The following is a 15,941-nucleotide window of genomic DNA, read 5'->3' as shown; positions in this document are numbered from 1 at the left end:
AGATGGTTACATGGTTGTAAATACGGAACTGCATTATCACATTTAACTTGAAAGCTTTATAAACCTCAAGAAATTAAGACTACTTTAGCATTTTCTAACAAATCATCTGGGAGAATCCATGAAATGTGCTTCATAAAAGCATTTTAAAGGGCCTGTTTATTTGCATAATAGTATTAAAATGTACGTGAACAAGCTGAGACAAGAAAAGAGCATTGAATTAAGTTCCTCACCTCATGTCTAACTGGTTGTTCCAAAGGTCTACTCCCATATGCAACCATCAGCCTCCACTTTTATAATGAACTGGTGTATTCCTTTGGATACACTTCAATGTGACACTTAACTAAATCTCACCTTAAACAACAGGCATGCTGGTACGAAAGTTAAGAATCTTGGTTTAATAAACTTCACTAAACATGCAACTGTTCATTCTACTTTACCTTATTATGGAAGCAGGAGAAACATAACATGCACAGATAGTTTAAACCTCAAGAGGATAGCTGAACAGCCACAATTTATAAACAAAAAAAATGATTTAAAGATATCCTGGCATATGTACGTCAAATAAACCATTATCTCAAATACATATGTAGGCCTAAACTATATGTACTTGATTTGTTAACACACTTCCACAAGAAAAAGCCAGGCTGTGTGTACTGGCACAGAGCTTATGTTTATTGTCGTTTGAGCATTTAGGGTTTCTGGTGTATAATTATGTGCGAAAGCTTCCATATAATAACCAACTGAATTGTCTAGAAACATAAAATAGTATTACTTGTAGACTCAGATCAGTGTCTGAATTAAAACATTAGGAATGCTCTCATAAGTTGCTCCAAACAATCCAAGGCAGGATAAAAGAATAAATGCAATAATTAGGTTGGAAGCACACAACATATAGAATAATCTTTTTAATGTTTTCAAGGTGTTATTATTAACAAGGAGCACTATCATTTTTTGGTATTTCAAACTACTACTTCTATCATCTAGGACAGTTAGAAGTATTTTGGCATTAAACTCTTCAGATATAAATGCTTTTTGTCTTTAAAAGCTACAAACTATAATCCATTTTAGCGAAGAAATCAGCAAAAAAAAAAAAACCGTAAGCAGACAAGACAACCTAATCAACTTTTGTTAATAGATCAGTATTATCACAGTTCTCCGCATCTCACTAAGTTAGTGTAATTAGGATAGGTAATCTACAACATATTGGTGTATTAGGTTACTTATCCTCAGTAATTGTTAAAAGGACTATGCTAGATTAAAAGACTCAACTAATTAAATTGCCATACTATTTTATCCTGTTTAAGTGATGCAGAAACTATATTATTCTAAAGCCAGTCATTTGTGTCTAATATAACCTTAAAAAGAGAAGACTGCACTTTTAAAGTTAACATAAAATTGGATTTGTTTCACTGCCACAGTCAAACAACAACAAACCTACCCAAAATTATTCTGTTTTAATTATGAAGCATGAAATAAATGTCAGGATCTACAAAAATCTCAGCTTGGTGGGAATTAAACTATTCCTAAATGAAAGTGAAAATCCCCAAGAAAAGTTGGGAATAGACTTCAGATAATCAATGAGAAGGTGCTTTCAAATGACAAGGGAAGAAGCTAACCTCAGGTAATTCAATATTGGTTACCTCTCATTTAAAATAAAAGCACACACCCCACTCCTATAGGGCTTCAACTCCTTTCCTTTGGCAACAACACTTCTTATGGGTGCATCTCCACTGCAGTTTGACCCCACATTTACTACAGTGACTAAATACTATGGAGTTGTAGTTTCAAAGGGTCTTTAACTTTCTCTATCAAAGAGTGCTGGTTCTTCACCAAGCTACACTCCCATAATTCTATAGCATGGAACCACAGCAGTTAAAGTAGGGCCACACTGCATTAATTCTACAGTGGAGATGTACACCAAGAAAAGTGAAAATCACCAACAGACATACCTCACAACCTCTGAGGATGCCTGCCATAGATGTGGGCGAAACGTCAGGAGAGAATACTTCTGGAACATGGCCACACAGCCCGAAAGACATACAACAACCCTGTGATCCCGGCCATGAAAGCCTTCGACAACACATAATCACCAACAGACATCTGAAATAATCTTGAGATGATCAAGGAAAACGTGTTTTCAAATCAGAAGGGCAGAAGATGATCTCTGGAGACTCAACTAATTACCTCTTATTTAAATTAAAAGCACACATTCCACTCCAGCTTGATTTCTCCCCCCTTCATTTTTTTCAATCAACACTTCCTAAGGGTGCATCTCCACAATAGAATATGCTTTGACACCACTTTAACTGGCATGGCCAAATGCTATGGAATTTGTCCTAAATATAGTTCATAAATAGTGAACTGATGCTTTAAGGGTGCACGTACACTGTAAAATTAATGGTTTGATTCCCATGGTGCAATACTGGGATGGGAGTTGTAATTTGGTGATTCTGGCAGAAAGGACTACAGATCTTGAAAAACTACAACCCCCATCACCCCAAATTACATGGAATCTACATTGTAGATGCACCCTAACAAAAGTAAAAATTGCTAAGGGAAATTAGAAGTAGTCTTGAGATTATCAATAAAAACACTATTTCAAATCACAGCAAGGGCAGACTATAATTTCGGGCAATTCAATGATAACTATCTCTTATTTAAATTAAAATCACACACCCCGAACCGGTAGGGCTTCTCTACTCTTCTTTTTCCAATCAACCAACACTTTCTAGTGGAACATCTACATGTCAGAATTAATACAGGTTGACCCAGCTTTAACTGCCATGGCCCAATGCTACTGAATCTATCCTAGTCATAGTTCATAAATATTGAAATATTTCTCCAAGGGTGCATCTACACTATAAAATTAATCCAACTTTAACTGCCATGTCCCAGTGCTATTGAATCTATCCTAAATAGTGATCGTTCATAAATTGTGAAATGATTTTCCAAGGGTGCATCTACACTGTAGAATTAATACAGTTTGACCCCACTTTAACTGCCATGGCCAAATGCTATGGAATTTATCCTAAATATAGTTCATAAATAATGAACTGATGCTCTAAGGGTGCGTGTATACTATAGAATTAATGGTTTGACATGACTTTAACTCCCATGATGCAATACTGAGATGGGAGTTGTAGTTTGCTGACTTTGACAAAAAGGGCTAAAGACCTTGTAAAACTACAACCCCCACCATCCCAAATTGCATGAATTCTACAGTGTAGATGCATCCTAAGAAAAGTAAAAATTGCTAAGGGACATTAGAAGTAGTCTTGGGTAGAACTATCACTATACTAATTAGTGATAGTTCATAAATAGTGAAATGATTCTCCAAGGGTGTGTTTGATCCCATGGCACAATGCTATGGAATCTATTCTAAAAAGTGATAGTTCATAAAGAATGAAATGATTCTCCAAGGGTGCATCTACACTGTAGAATTAATACAGTTTGATCCCATGGCACAATGCTATGGAATCTATTCTAAATAATGATAGTTCATAAATAGTGAAATTATTCTCCAAGGGTGCATCTACACTGTAATAGTTTGATCCCACTTTAACTGCCATGTCTCAGTGCTACTGAATCTATTCTAAATAGTGATAGTTCATAAATAGATTCTCCATGGGTGCATCTACACTGTAGAATTAATACAGTTTGATCCTGCTACAAGTGCCATGGCACAATGCTATGGAATCTATTCTAAATAGTGATAGTCCAGACAGCGAGTGGGTGCATCTACACCTAAGAATTAATACAGTTTTATCCCATGGCACAATACTAAGTGTGACAGTTTATAAATAGTGAAGTTATTCTCCAAGGGTGCATCTACATTGTAGAATTAATCCACTTGAACTGCCGTGGCCTAATGCTATCCTCAGTTACCCTTAGCCCCTTTCTCTCTTCCTTAAGCGGAGAGAAGGCTGCCCAAGGGAGGGAACGCAGGAAAGGAAGGAATGCCTGGCGAGGCCGGTTCTGGAACAAGGAACGCCGACTCGACTCGGGCAAGGCTTCCTTAAGGGTCGCGGGCCTCGTTTCCAGGAGGTGGGCGCAGGAGAGATCTTCACCAGGTAGTAGCAGAATCCTCCTCCCTTTCAAACGACCCCTTGAGGGTCTGCTTTGGAGAGAAAGTCCCCACTCACCAGGATACGCTTGAAGAGCGCGTTCTCCTTCGGCGGGAGGCTCACCGACGGCATGGCGGCCTGCGCTCCTCTCCTGGCTCCTACTCTCGGCCTCCCTTCACCGCCTCACGGGAGCGCCTCCCCGCCAGGCCGCCGCTGTCTCTACCACCACCGACCGCCTCTACGACCAACTAAGCCTCAGCTTGCCACCGCTGCTACAGCCGCTCGGCCTCCCCGCGGCCGGTTACCCCTTGCTTCTCTCTCGGCCGCTTCACGTGGTAACAGAGCAGGCCTCAGAGAGGAGGAGGAGGAGGAGGCGCCGCCAAAATGGCCGCCGCTGAGGGCTTCCCCAGCCGGGTCACTGGAGCTCTCGCGCATGCGCCGCGACCCCGTGTCTTTCCTGCCCTCACGCGCTCAGGTTGATTGAAACTTAGTCGGGAAAGGGGTATATTTACCCTCCAGTCCCCACCCTGCTGGAGCATACTGCGCACGCGCAGTTGGTGGGGTGATTCAGGCAAGGCGCAACGCTGCGGGCGCTGCACAGGGTGGCCATTGAGCATTAAGCACCTGGTGTCACTCTGAGGAGTGTGTCTACACCAGGCATGGGCAAACCTCGACCCTCCAGGTGTTTGGACTTCAACTCCCACAATTCCTAACAGTATATCCACAGCGAACTGGTAATATATCGAAATTGTGCAATTCCGGAATAATATATGTTGACGAAGCGCTCTCATGGCCGGAATCACTGGGTTGTTGTGAGATTTCCGGGTTCCAACATGACCTTGGAGGTGTCTACGGACAACGCCGGCTCTTCGGCTTAGAAATGGAGATGAGCACCAAACCCCCAGAGTCGGACATGACTGGACTTAACGTCAGGGGAAACCTTTACCTATGGCCATGTTTCAGAAGCATTCTCTCCTGACGTTTCGCCCACGTTTATGGCAGGCATCTTCAGAGGTTGTGAGGTATATTGGAAACTAGGCCAGTGATGTGTTGTCAAAGGCTTTCATGGCCGGGATCACAGGGTTGTTGTATGTATTCTGGGCTGTATGGCAATGTTCTAGAAGTATTCTAGAAGTAGAATATTCTAGAGAATACTTCTAGAACATGACCATACAGCCCGGAATACATACAACAACCCTAAGTCAGTGATGTTTATATATCTGTGGAAGGTTCAGGAAAATGAACAAAATCTGGCTACCGGTATTTTAAAAAACCTCCAAAATCAGGACAGTAAATAAAGAACAACATTCTGAAAAGGGGAATTCCAGACATGAAACGATCAGGGCCAGCTAACACCTCCCAACAAAGGATTCCCCCAGGCAGGAAGCAGCCATGCTTTGAATCTGCAAGGCTTTTCATTGCTAAGCAAGGTGATAAATTGCAACATTCACACTTTTCTCCAACAGACAAGAGTTCTTTCTCCAACCGGGGACCTTCCACAGATATATAAACCTCCCTTGCTTAGTTTCCAACAAATCTCACTACGTGTTGTCGAAGGTTTTCATGATGGGAATCACTGGGTTGTTGTGCATTTTCTGGGCTATATGGCTATGTTCCAAAAGCATTCTCTCCTGACGTTTCAATCACCTCTATGACAGGCATCCTCAGAGGTTGTGAGGTGCATTGGATAACTAGGCAAGGGAGGTTTATATATCTGAGGAAGGTCCAGGGTGGGAGAAAGATCTCTTGTCTGTTGGAGGCCAGTATGAATGTTGTAATTAATCCCCTCAATTAGCATTAATGCAAGCTTAATTCCTGCCCCCAGGAATTCAGGGGTAGCCCCACGTAGAGTGCATTGCAATAATCCAATCTAGAGGTAACTAGGGCATGGACCACGGTGGACAGATCAGACTTCACGAGGTATGGTCGCAGTTGACGCACAAGTTTTAATTGTGTGAAGGCCCTCCTAGCCACCGCTGACACCTGGGCATCAAGTGAATGTGAATGTTGCTATGGTTGATTTTAATAAATAGTTGCAATTTCAAACTTCAAGGTGGTTACAACGATATCTAGTTTGCCAATAGGATTGTACTTGGCACTTTATCCCTTGCCCTGGCCCTATAGTCTGCTGTTTGCATAAGCCCATGCCCATCGTATTCCTGGTTGTTGGTCTATTAAGTTTGGTTTCAATATAGTTTTAATGCTGTTTTTATATTTTGCTATTTTTAATTGTGTTAATTGGACTGTTATATATTATTATGTTTTAACTGCATTTTTAGTTGGTGTATTTTGTTGCATCCCTGGGCTTGGTTCTGCTTGTAAGCCGCCCCAAGTCCCTTTTTCCGGAGATGGTGGCGGGATATAAAGATAAAGTTGGTACTATTATTATTATCATCATCATCATCATCATGTAGGATGTTGGTAGGAATCTAAAAATACAAGAATGTGAATTTGTTGCTGCATCTTTGTTCATGTCAAAATGGTAGATTTTCAGGGATTTTCAGCAATTTTTTTTTCTGATAAGGGGGTTGTAGGCCAAATACATGTGTGAATCTCTGCTCTAAATGGACAGCAGAGAACCTAGGAGCACTTTTATAATTAATACATCCATTATATATTAGTTTTCAATAGCCTGTTTCATAAGACGAATGGTTAATTCAGAAATTCAGGTATTTTTGTTTTTGTTGCAAAAAAAACTAAGACAGCTACACCATTGAAAAGATCCTCCATGATTTTATCTTGGCCCTTTTAAAAGGCAGCTGTTGTTAATCCCTATATTCTATGGCAGTGAATCCCATATAACTTATTTATGAATTGTGTGGCGCTTTTTCCTTCATCTTTCCACTGATGTCCTGCTTCCTCGTGGTAGTGATTTAGCTAGGACCATAGAGAGTTCATGCCTGGGGAGTGTATGCTAAACCAGATAGGCCAGGACAGATAAGCCAACTCACCAGGTTGAAGACAAGCCACAGAAGTTTAATACGATTCAGCCAAAAGGAGTGCAAATAGAAGCAATTTGTTTCAAAGGGTACAAGCATTACTTCACAGAAAAATGGAAGACATCTTATACAGTTCTGACAGCTATTCAGACTTCCCGCTCCCTCTCCTGATTGGCTGAAAAAGAGGTAGGGCAGGATCTGTGCCGGGATTGGCTGGGAGGGAGAATTTCAGCCAGGGATTGGTTAGGGTGAAGGACAATCAGCTGCAGAGAATCTGGGAGGAAACAATGGTACAAATATGCTGATGAGCTTTTGATTTGCTCAGATGTCCAGTTCTGTGCCAAACAAAGTTGTGGAGCCCAGGAAACAAAGGTGAAAGACTCAAAGGACAAAGGTGCTGATCTTAGGATCAAAGACCTGGCTGTCAATAAAGGAGTTTATGAATGCACATATTCTAAGCCCCTGTTTTTGTGAAGGAGCGGCAAACTCTCAGCCTCAGGTGAATTGCACAAACATCTGGCTGATAAAGGAGATCACCTGTCTTTACATAAACAGAATGAGTCTGCTGATTATCTGGCTGGTGAAATAGCCAAAGGGACTTGCTCTGTTTGCCATTCCCATGAGATTGTCTGAACAGGGTCATAGAGGGGTGACTGTCTCTGGGTTACATTCTGACACGTTAAGAAGTAGTTCATATACATTTCATATGATAAATAGATACAGTACACAGTTTAGAAGATACAAATTACACAAAAATCAAATTGATACAATTTATTAAAGGGTTGGGTACCATATAGTTCATAGGGTACAGCTGTTGGGTTTATTCCTGATCTTCTAAAGCTCCAAGCTTACTCTAGACCTGTGGGTACTTTTAATAAATGGAAAAATCATGTATTTATTTGTGGTCTCTTAGTGAACTATACATCATTTTGGGGGCATTACCATGTTCTGCAGACAACATTCTTTCTCTACAGCCACAAATGCTTCTTACTGCACCTTTTACAGCACTGAACTCAACACACTGGAAGAACCAGCTGTGACACAACATTCCTGTGTACGTAATGGTCTTGCATATGCTTTCCTGTATTGTGTTTTCTTCACAATGTTCTGTGCATTGATATTATTCGGAAATAGTAGTTTAACTTCGGATGACAGACAACATTGAATGTTTGCCATTTTTGTTCTGGAAACCACCCTGAGTCCTCTTGAGGAGATAGGGTGGGTTACAAATAAAGTTTATTTATATTTTATTTATTTAAATTTCATATTGGAAGGCATAAATGTCAAGAGGACTGAGTATTGTGTGTCTTCCTTAAAGCTTTCTTATCTGAAATTCTGTACTTAATTTGAGATTTCATCTTGTACAATCTTATGAGTAGCTTCTTAAAAGTAATGTTTGCTAAGCACAGTGGAATTTGCTTTCTGAATCGCTTAAAAGCTTGATATTGTTTAAGTTTGGGCACTACATAACAACACTGCATACTTATTCAGGTGTAAATCCCATTATGCTTAGTAGGATTTATTCCCAGGTAAATGCAGTCTTTTGGAACAGATTATTAGGCATTTGTTTTTACTGTGGGTGTATCTACATTGTAGAATTAATGCAGTTTGATGCCACTCTAACTACTATTCTCAGTGCTCTGGAATCATGGAAAATATACTTTTCAGAGGTCTGCTGTCTTCTCTGCTACAGAGTGTTGGTGCCTTACCTCAATCAGTGGCTGATACTGGATGAGAAACTCCCTCTTGGGCACATGGAAGACTGGGCGACTAGGAGGGCACTGAACAGACTGTGCTCTGATACCACGAGATGTGGAGCCAACTTAGGAAATGAGGCTATAAAGTGGAGTCTGTGACATGCGAGTGTGGAGAAAAGCAAACCACAGACCACTTACTACAATGCAGCCTGAGTCCTGCCACATTAACAATGGAGGACCTTCGGGGAAATAGGGCATAATATAAATTATTATTATTATTATTACTACTACTACTATTTTTTACAGAGACACCAGAAGCACTCAAAGTGGTCAGTTTCTGGTCAAAGGAAATTTAGTATAACGCCAAGTGTTTTTGTTTTTTTTTTAAACTCAGTGCTTTTAAACTATGTTTGTGGTTTTTTAAAACTTTGGTTTGCTGTGAGTTTTCTAAGCTGTATGGCCATGTTCCAGAAGCATTCTCTCTTGACGTTTCACCTGCATCTATGGCAGGCATCCTCAGAGGTTGTGATGTCTGTTAGAAACTACTCAAGTGGGGTTTATATATCTGTGGGAATGTCCAGGATGGGAAAAAGAACTCTTGTTGGAGGCAGGTGAGAATGTTGCAATTGGCCACCTTGATTAGCATTGAATAGTCTTGCAGCTCCAAAGCCTGGCTGATTCCTGCCTGGGGGAATCCTTTTTTTGGGAGGTGTTAGCTGGCCCTGATTGATTCAGGTCTGGAATTCCTCTGTCTTCTGAGTGTTTTTAACTTTGTTTTTTTGCACATTATAGCTGTATCATCAATTCACTTCTGACACGATAAAAAAAATCAAAGCACAACTTCCAGGATTCTATTGCATTGAGCCATGGCGGTTCAAGTGGTACATTAATTCTATAGTGTGGAATGCATCCTCTACCCTATGATTAGAAGTAGGCGAGGGCTTCCCTGCAGATTGGACTGCGGTCGGTAGATGGCGCTCTTCCTTTCGAAGACATCTTCTTTCACTCATGGTGTGAGCCCGCCCCTCGTGCTTTGTGATTGGTCCGTTTTCTTTGTTGCTCTTTGCAGGAGGACAGGGCGGACGGACCAAAATGGCGGCGCCCTTGCAGGCCGTGAGGAGACTTTTGCGGTCGTCGGGAGGCCTGAACCCGAGTGAGTTTCTTGCCCCGATTGTGGCATCAGAGGGCGCATCTACACTGCAGAATCAATGCAACCTGACACCACTTTAATTGCCAGGACCCAATCATATGGAATCCTGGGAGTTGTAATTATACCAGGACTTTGGCCTTCTCTATCAAAGAGTACTGGTGCCTCAGCAAACTACAAACCCCAGGATTCCATAACTCTAAACCATGGCGGATAAAGTGGCGTCAATCTGCAGTAATTCCATAATGTGGATGTAAGTAGAGATATCCCTTTTGGGATGAATTAATGCAGGTGAGGGATGCTCTTTTACAGAAGAAAGTGACATTAAATTAATTGAAGGGGTTTTGATCAAATGTTCGTTGTTAATACAGTAGAGTCTCACTTATCCAAGCTAAACGGGCCGGCAGAAGCTTGGATAAGCGAATATCTTGGATAATAAGGAGGGATTAAGGAAAAGCCTATTAAACATCAAATTAGGTTATGATTTTGTAAATTAAGCACCAAAACATGTTATACAACAAATTTGACCAAAAAAAGTAGTTCAATACGCAGTAATGTTATGTTGTAATTACTTTATTTATGAATTTAGCACCAAAATATCATGATATATTGAAAACATTGACTATAAAAATGGCTAGGATAATCCAGAGGGTTGGATAAGCGAGGCTTGGATAAGTGAGACTCTACTGTATTTGCTTTCTTGGTTTCACCTCCTTTTGGAAGCTGAATGGGGCTTATTATTATTATTATTAGATCACTAGCTTGGGGACCTGGCGGTGCCCGGGTGATTTGAGAAACGTATTGTTTGCCTGTGTTCCAAGTGTAGTCTAGATCCAGTGTCAGCTGGGTTCAGTGGGTGCGGGTGAAGGACAACTCCCATATGCAAGCCCCATCGTCCATCCCCCTTGAAACAGCGCCAGCACGGTATCTTTACTCACTTCATGAGACCACTGCGACCCCCAGCAGTGACTGATCAAGACCAAACTTGACACATAGAGCCACCATGACCCATTCTACATCCTGACACTGTTTGGAGGAAGATGGACCATGGACGATGTGACTTGCAATACCTTCACTCACTTCCTGACAGCACTGCGACTTCCACCAATGACGAAGCAGGACCAAACTTGGCACACAGAGCCTTCATGACCCACTCTACATCCTGGTGTGGTTTGGAAGAGTTTGGACCATGGACGACTTCCATATGGGAGTTGTAGTTCACCCACACTGAACCCAGCTGACATTGGAACTAGACTACACTTGGAACACAGGCAAACAAATCACCTGGGCACCGCCAGGTCCCCAAGCTAGTATCAAATAAAACAATTTAAAAACATACAGCAAGCTCAATTTAAAAATATCCATAATCTCCGGCCACTGAAGTTATTTGTCAAATATTATAAAAAATATCAGTCTGGCAGTGTCTATTCTCATTCGTCTGGGAAAGCCTGGCTCCACAGAAAGGTTTTAATTTGCAAATGAAAGGTCAGTAAGGAGGGGGCCGACTATGCCTCATTAGGGAGGGAGTTCCAGAGCTGCGGGGCCACCACCAAAAAGGCCCTCTCTCTCGTTCCCACCAAACACGTTTGCAATGATGACTGCAAGAAGGGCCTCTTCTGAGGATCTTGGGGCTCGAGTGGGTTGGTAGAAGAAGATACCAACTCATTCAGCTTCCAAAAAGTCTAGATGTAAATATTGGACTTCAATCTCACACTGCTCAAGTCTCAAGTCCTCAATGAGGAACAGTTCAGTTAGCTTAGTATAGGCTAAGGCAGGCATGGGCAAACTTCAACTTTCCAGGTGTTTTGGATTTCAACTCCCACAATTCCTAACAACACACCGGCTATTAGGAATTATGAGAATTGAAGTCCAAACACCTGGAGGGCCGAAATTTGCCCATGCTTGGGTTAAGGGTTTCCTTTCCCCCATGTCTTCTATATTGCAGTTGGAAATGTATCTAATTTCTTCTGCTTCTGCTCTCATTCTGATCGGTTGTATAGAACTGATACTTTTCTAATGCAAGCCTTTTAAAAATCTGACCAGTTCATCTTAGTATGGAGGGTATGAGCTGTGTGCTTTGAGATCTCTCTGCATATGTGACAGAGATGTAGTGATGGATGATTTTCCCTTTCTTGAAACCTTAGAAGAGATGGGTGTTAAAGTAGCTCAGACCCAGTTCTTAATTATTGAGAAATGCAGTTATTATTTATTATTGTAAATAAACCTTTTGTGATTTTTAAGATTGGACTCTGCATTTTTGCCTGCCTAGGCTCTTTACAGCCACATCACATGGGCACCTCATGCTCTGCTGGCTAATGAGCTGAATGCTCAACTTTTTGTATCCTGTATATTTTAGGATAGTTTTCCCTAACACTAAACACTTCCAGAGTGTTTAGATCAGGCATGGGCAAACCTCAGTCCTCCAGCTGTTTTGGACTTCAACTTTCACAATTCCTAACAGTTGGTAGGCTATTGGGAATTGTGGGAGTTGAGGTCCAAAATACCTGGAGAACCAAAGTTTGCCCATGCCTGGTCTAGATTGAGGGGAGTCATTGTGCCTTTGTATTCTGCTTTGGTTAGACCTCACATGGAATACTGTGTCCAGTTCTGGGCACTACAGTTCATAAGAGATATTGACAAGCTGGAAATTGTCCAGAGGAGGGCGACTAAAATGATCAAAGGTCTAGAGACCATGCCCTGTGAGGAGCATCTTAAAGAACTGGGTGTGTTTAGCCTGCAGAAGAGAAGGTCAAGAGGAGACATGATAGTCATGTATAAATGTGAAAGGGTGTCATAAGGAAGAGGGAGCAGACTTGTTTTCTGCTGCCTTTGAAATGGGTTCAAATTACAGGAAAAACAATTCCACCTGAACATTAGGAAGAACTTCCTGACCGTATGAGCTGTTCAACAGTGGAACTTTCTGCCACAGAGTGTGGTGGAAGTTCCTTCCTTGGAAACTTTTAAGCAGAGGCTGGATGGCCATCTGTCAGGGATACTTTGATAGTGCTTTTCCTGCATGGCAGCGGTTTGGACTAGATAGCCCATGTGGTCTCTTCCAACTCTAATATTCTTTTATTCTACTCCATGAGAGAACAGATAGGCCTTGTGTACAGTATTTTGCAGATTTTGTTCCTGACATATTCGTGTTATTAGTGTAAATTGTTGCATAAATTGAGCATCCCTTACCTGAAGTTCCCCAAATTCTGAAATTGTCCAAATGAGTGGGTGGGATAGTGATGCCTTTGCCTTCTGATTGACCAGCGTATACAAACTGTGTTCCATGGACAACATTTTCACTGATATTGTATAAAGGTATCTTCGGGCTATGTGTATAAGGTGTATATGAACATACCATGAATTTTAATTTGGGTGCCATCTTCAAGATATTTTATTAGGCAAATACAGGTATACCAATATATTTTAAAAATCTGAAGCACGTTTGGTCCCAAGCATTTTGAAAAAGGGATATTCAATCGGTATTAGTGTTGGGAAAAATGGTTCTTAGAGATTTTGGAGGGAAATGGCTTGTTGAAGTAACTAGTGCTGGATGTATGATCTGATGCTGCAAGGCTGTTGTTCTTTAACAGTTTATAAATGAACCTTTTCCCCCTGTAGGTTGAGCTTGTTGCTTCTTGGCATTCTTGATTGTCTTTATAAATAAACAAACTCTTAAAAGTACCTTTTGCCATTCCCAAGATGATACCAGTGCCAGCTTCTATCTTTTTTCCACAGTAGCATGTTTCTTTGGCTCTCATTTTCACCGTTCTTGATTTCCCCTTTAATTCTGAACAGTGCATAGGTTTTGAAAACAGATATATTATCCTTGGCTACAATATGGTTAGACATTAGAAAACAGCTAGATTCTAGCTGCTTAGAGTTTAGAGTCTGTATGAGCATTTATGCATTAGAACAGGGGTCCTCAAACCTTTTAAGACTGTTGAGGAGCCGAATTATCATTTGAAAAAAATACGAACAAATTCCTATGCTTACTGCACATGTCTTATTTGTAATGATAAAACAACAACAACGAAAGAAAAATATAATATTTAAAAATAAAAACAATTTTAACCAACATAAACTTATCAGGATTTCAATGGAAAGTGTGGGCCTGCTTCTGACCAATGAGATAGTCAAGTTAATTAGGATTGTTGTTGTTGTTGTTGTGTGCCTTCAAGTCATTTCAGACTTTGGGCGAGCCTAAGTCTAAAACTGGGGGCAGAGGCCAGGTAAATGACCTTGGAGGGCTGCATCAGGCCCACGGGCTTTAGTTTGGAGACCCCTGCATTAGAATATCAAAATGGCCTAGTGCTGTTCAGTTTGTGATTTTGTCTCTTTTTCCATCTGTCACCCATCTTTCAAATATACTGTTCAATGATATAATTTTAATAACAAACCCTGCTGTATATTCTTATCTTGGAGCTATTATTAAGAGTACCAATTCATATAGCAAGCAAGTGCTATGCCTGTTACTATAGAAAGGACTATGCCACTTATAATATAGAGTAACATTTTAAATTTAAACAGTCTCAATGAGTTATGGAAAAACGATTCGACCTAAGGAAAACTATTTTTGGAAGTAAACTGATTTGTTTCTTATCAAAATCAGAACTTACACATTTTAAAATTGCTTCATTTTAGCATTTTCTCGCTCTGCATTCACTGCAAGGAAAGATGATCCAAACAATCCTAACTGGGTGAAGGTTGGCCTTACTCTTGGTGCCACAGTTGCAATATGGTTACTGGTAAGATCCTATTATTTGAGCACTATTTTGTCAGTGATTTTTGCTAATAACTTAGATATGCCAGTATCTTATGCTTGTCTCGGGTTTATGTCATCATTGACAAAGCATTGACAGTCCCACTTTCACAGCAAACTTTGCATGGCTGAAAATCCGTTATTATGCTCTGCTTCAAACTATAGGGATACTTACTTTTGCTACAAATCCAGTTGTTAATCCCACCTAGAACAAACTCATTGGATTAGTGGAAACTTGGTGCATCAGCATTTATCTAAATCTGATTGATTTAGTAATTCTGCTGGAGTTGGGACTAACAGCTGGATTTTGACTAGATCATGACTAAATGTTTGTAGAGGCAGAAATCTGCTGACAAAGAAACTCCGATGCAAGTTTATTGCTTTAACTGTAGTAGGCTAAGAGAAGTAGTAAGTTCTAATATCAGCCACCTCTGTAAGAGAGGGATAGAAATTGTCATTAAAATATTGCAATTTTGTCAAAGTCTTTACTATTACGATTTTTATGAAGAAATTCATACTTATTTTAAGGTCTATAAATAATGGAATGCTTTTCAGTTAGATCCTAGTAGTGAAGTCACCAAATATGTGAGCATCCTGAAATTGCACGTTGACCTAACATGCTGCATGCTTTTAAAATCTGTGTGCTATCATTTAGATCTTCAAACAGCACAATGAACATTTAGCAGAATATGAAAGGAGAAAAGCAGAAACAGGACGGGGATCTTAATGGTTTCAAATTATTATGGTGAGTATGCAGATAAAACTATGTGCCTGGTTTTGTTCTGATATAGGTTGTTTTGTGCATTAAAGATCCAATTTCATAATATTTTTTAATGAAGAGTGAAGATGCATATAGCTATCTTTTTCTTCAGGCTTTATTCACTTCCCAGTTTGTAGACTGATCTAGAAGTGTTACATTTTTTCAAAGTTGTTATAAAAACATCAATTTTCATCCGATTCCAGCATTGTTGTTTCAAAGCCATGGGGTTTGTGAAGTTACTTCCTAATTGTCACTAACTGTCATCTTCTTCAAGTATTTGGTCTACTTGCCTTGTAATTTTCTGCTATTCATCTTAGCCTTCTTCACTGCCATAGCATATAATTAACAACTACATTCAATATGGAATGTAAACCAGTGGCTTATCGTTATGAGAGAAAGCCTAAATGGCCCTTGGTTCATATATGGTCAGTGGGCTTAAAGACACACACCCCTTCAACACAACCAGCAGGAAGAAACTGGAATGTTTTGCTTCTGTTTTATACTAACCGCAGCTTAGCAGTATGCTGGAAACAAGGCAACCTGTGCCTAATGTCATATATAGTTTATTGGCTTATTGG

General features: G+C 40.4%; 1 protein-coding gene and 1 non-coding gene across 2 annotated transcripts in view; one reads left to right on the top strand and one right to left on the bottom strand.

Annotated features, from left to right (window-relative positions):
* Positions 1 to 4,511, bottom strand: part of naa15 (N-alpha-acetyltransferase 15, NatA auxiliary subunit) — a 44,086-nt gene extending 39,575 nt beyond the window's left edge. The window contains exon 1 of the mRNA XM_003221656.4: positions 4,143 to 4,511. Coding sequence (XP_003221704.1) covers positions 4,143 to 4,196 — 54 coding nt within the window. The 5' untranslated portion in view covers positions 4,197 to 4,511. The remainder of the gene's footprint in view (positions 1 to 4,142) is intronic.
* Positions 4,512 to 4,528: 17 nt separating this feature from the next.
* LOC100552529 (uncharacterized) lies at positions 4,529 to 15,298 on the top strand. The gene is made up of 3 exons (XR_010006271.1): positions 4,529 to 4,798; positions 14,486 to 14,589; positions 15,259 to 15,298. It is a non-coding gene; the product is annotated as an uncharacterized LOC100552529 (transcript).
* Positions 15,299 to 15,941: the final 643 nt, after the last annotated feature.

Source organism: Anolis carolinensis, chromosome 5 (assembly GCF_035594765.1).
Source record: "Anolis carolinensis isolate JA03-04 chromosome 5, rAnoCar3.1.pri, whole genome shotgun sequence".
Taxonomy (NCBI): Eukaryota; Metazoa; Chordata; class Lepidosauria; order Squamata; family Dactyloidae; genus Anolis; species Anolis carolinensis.
This window is presented reverse-complemented; position numbering and strand designations above follow the sequence as displayed.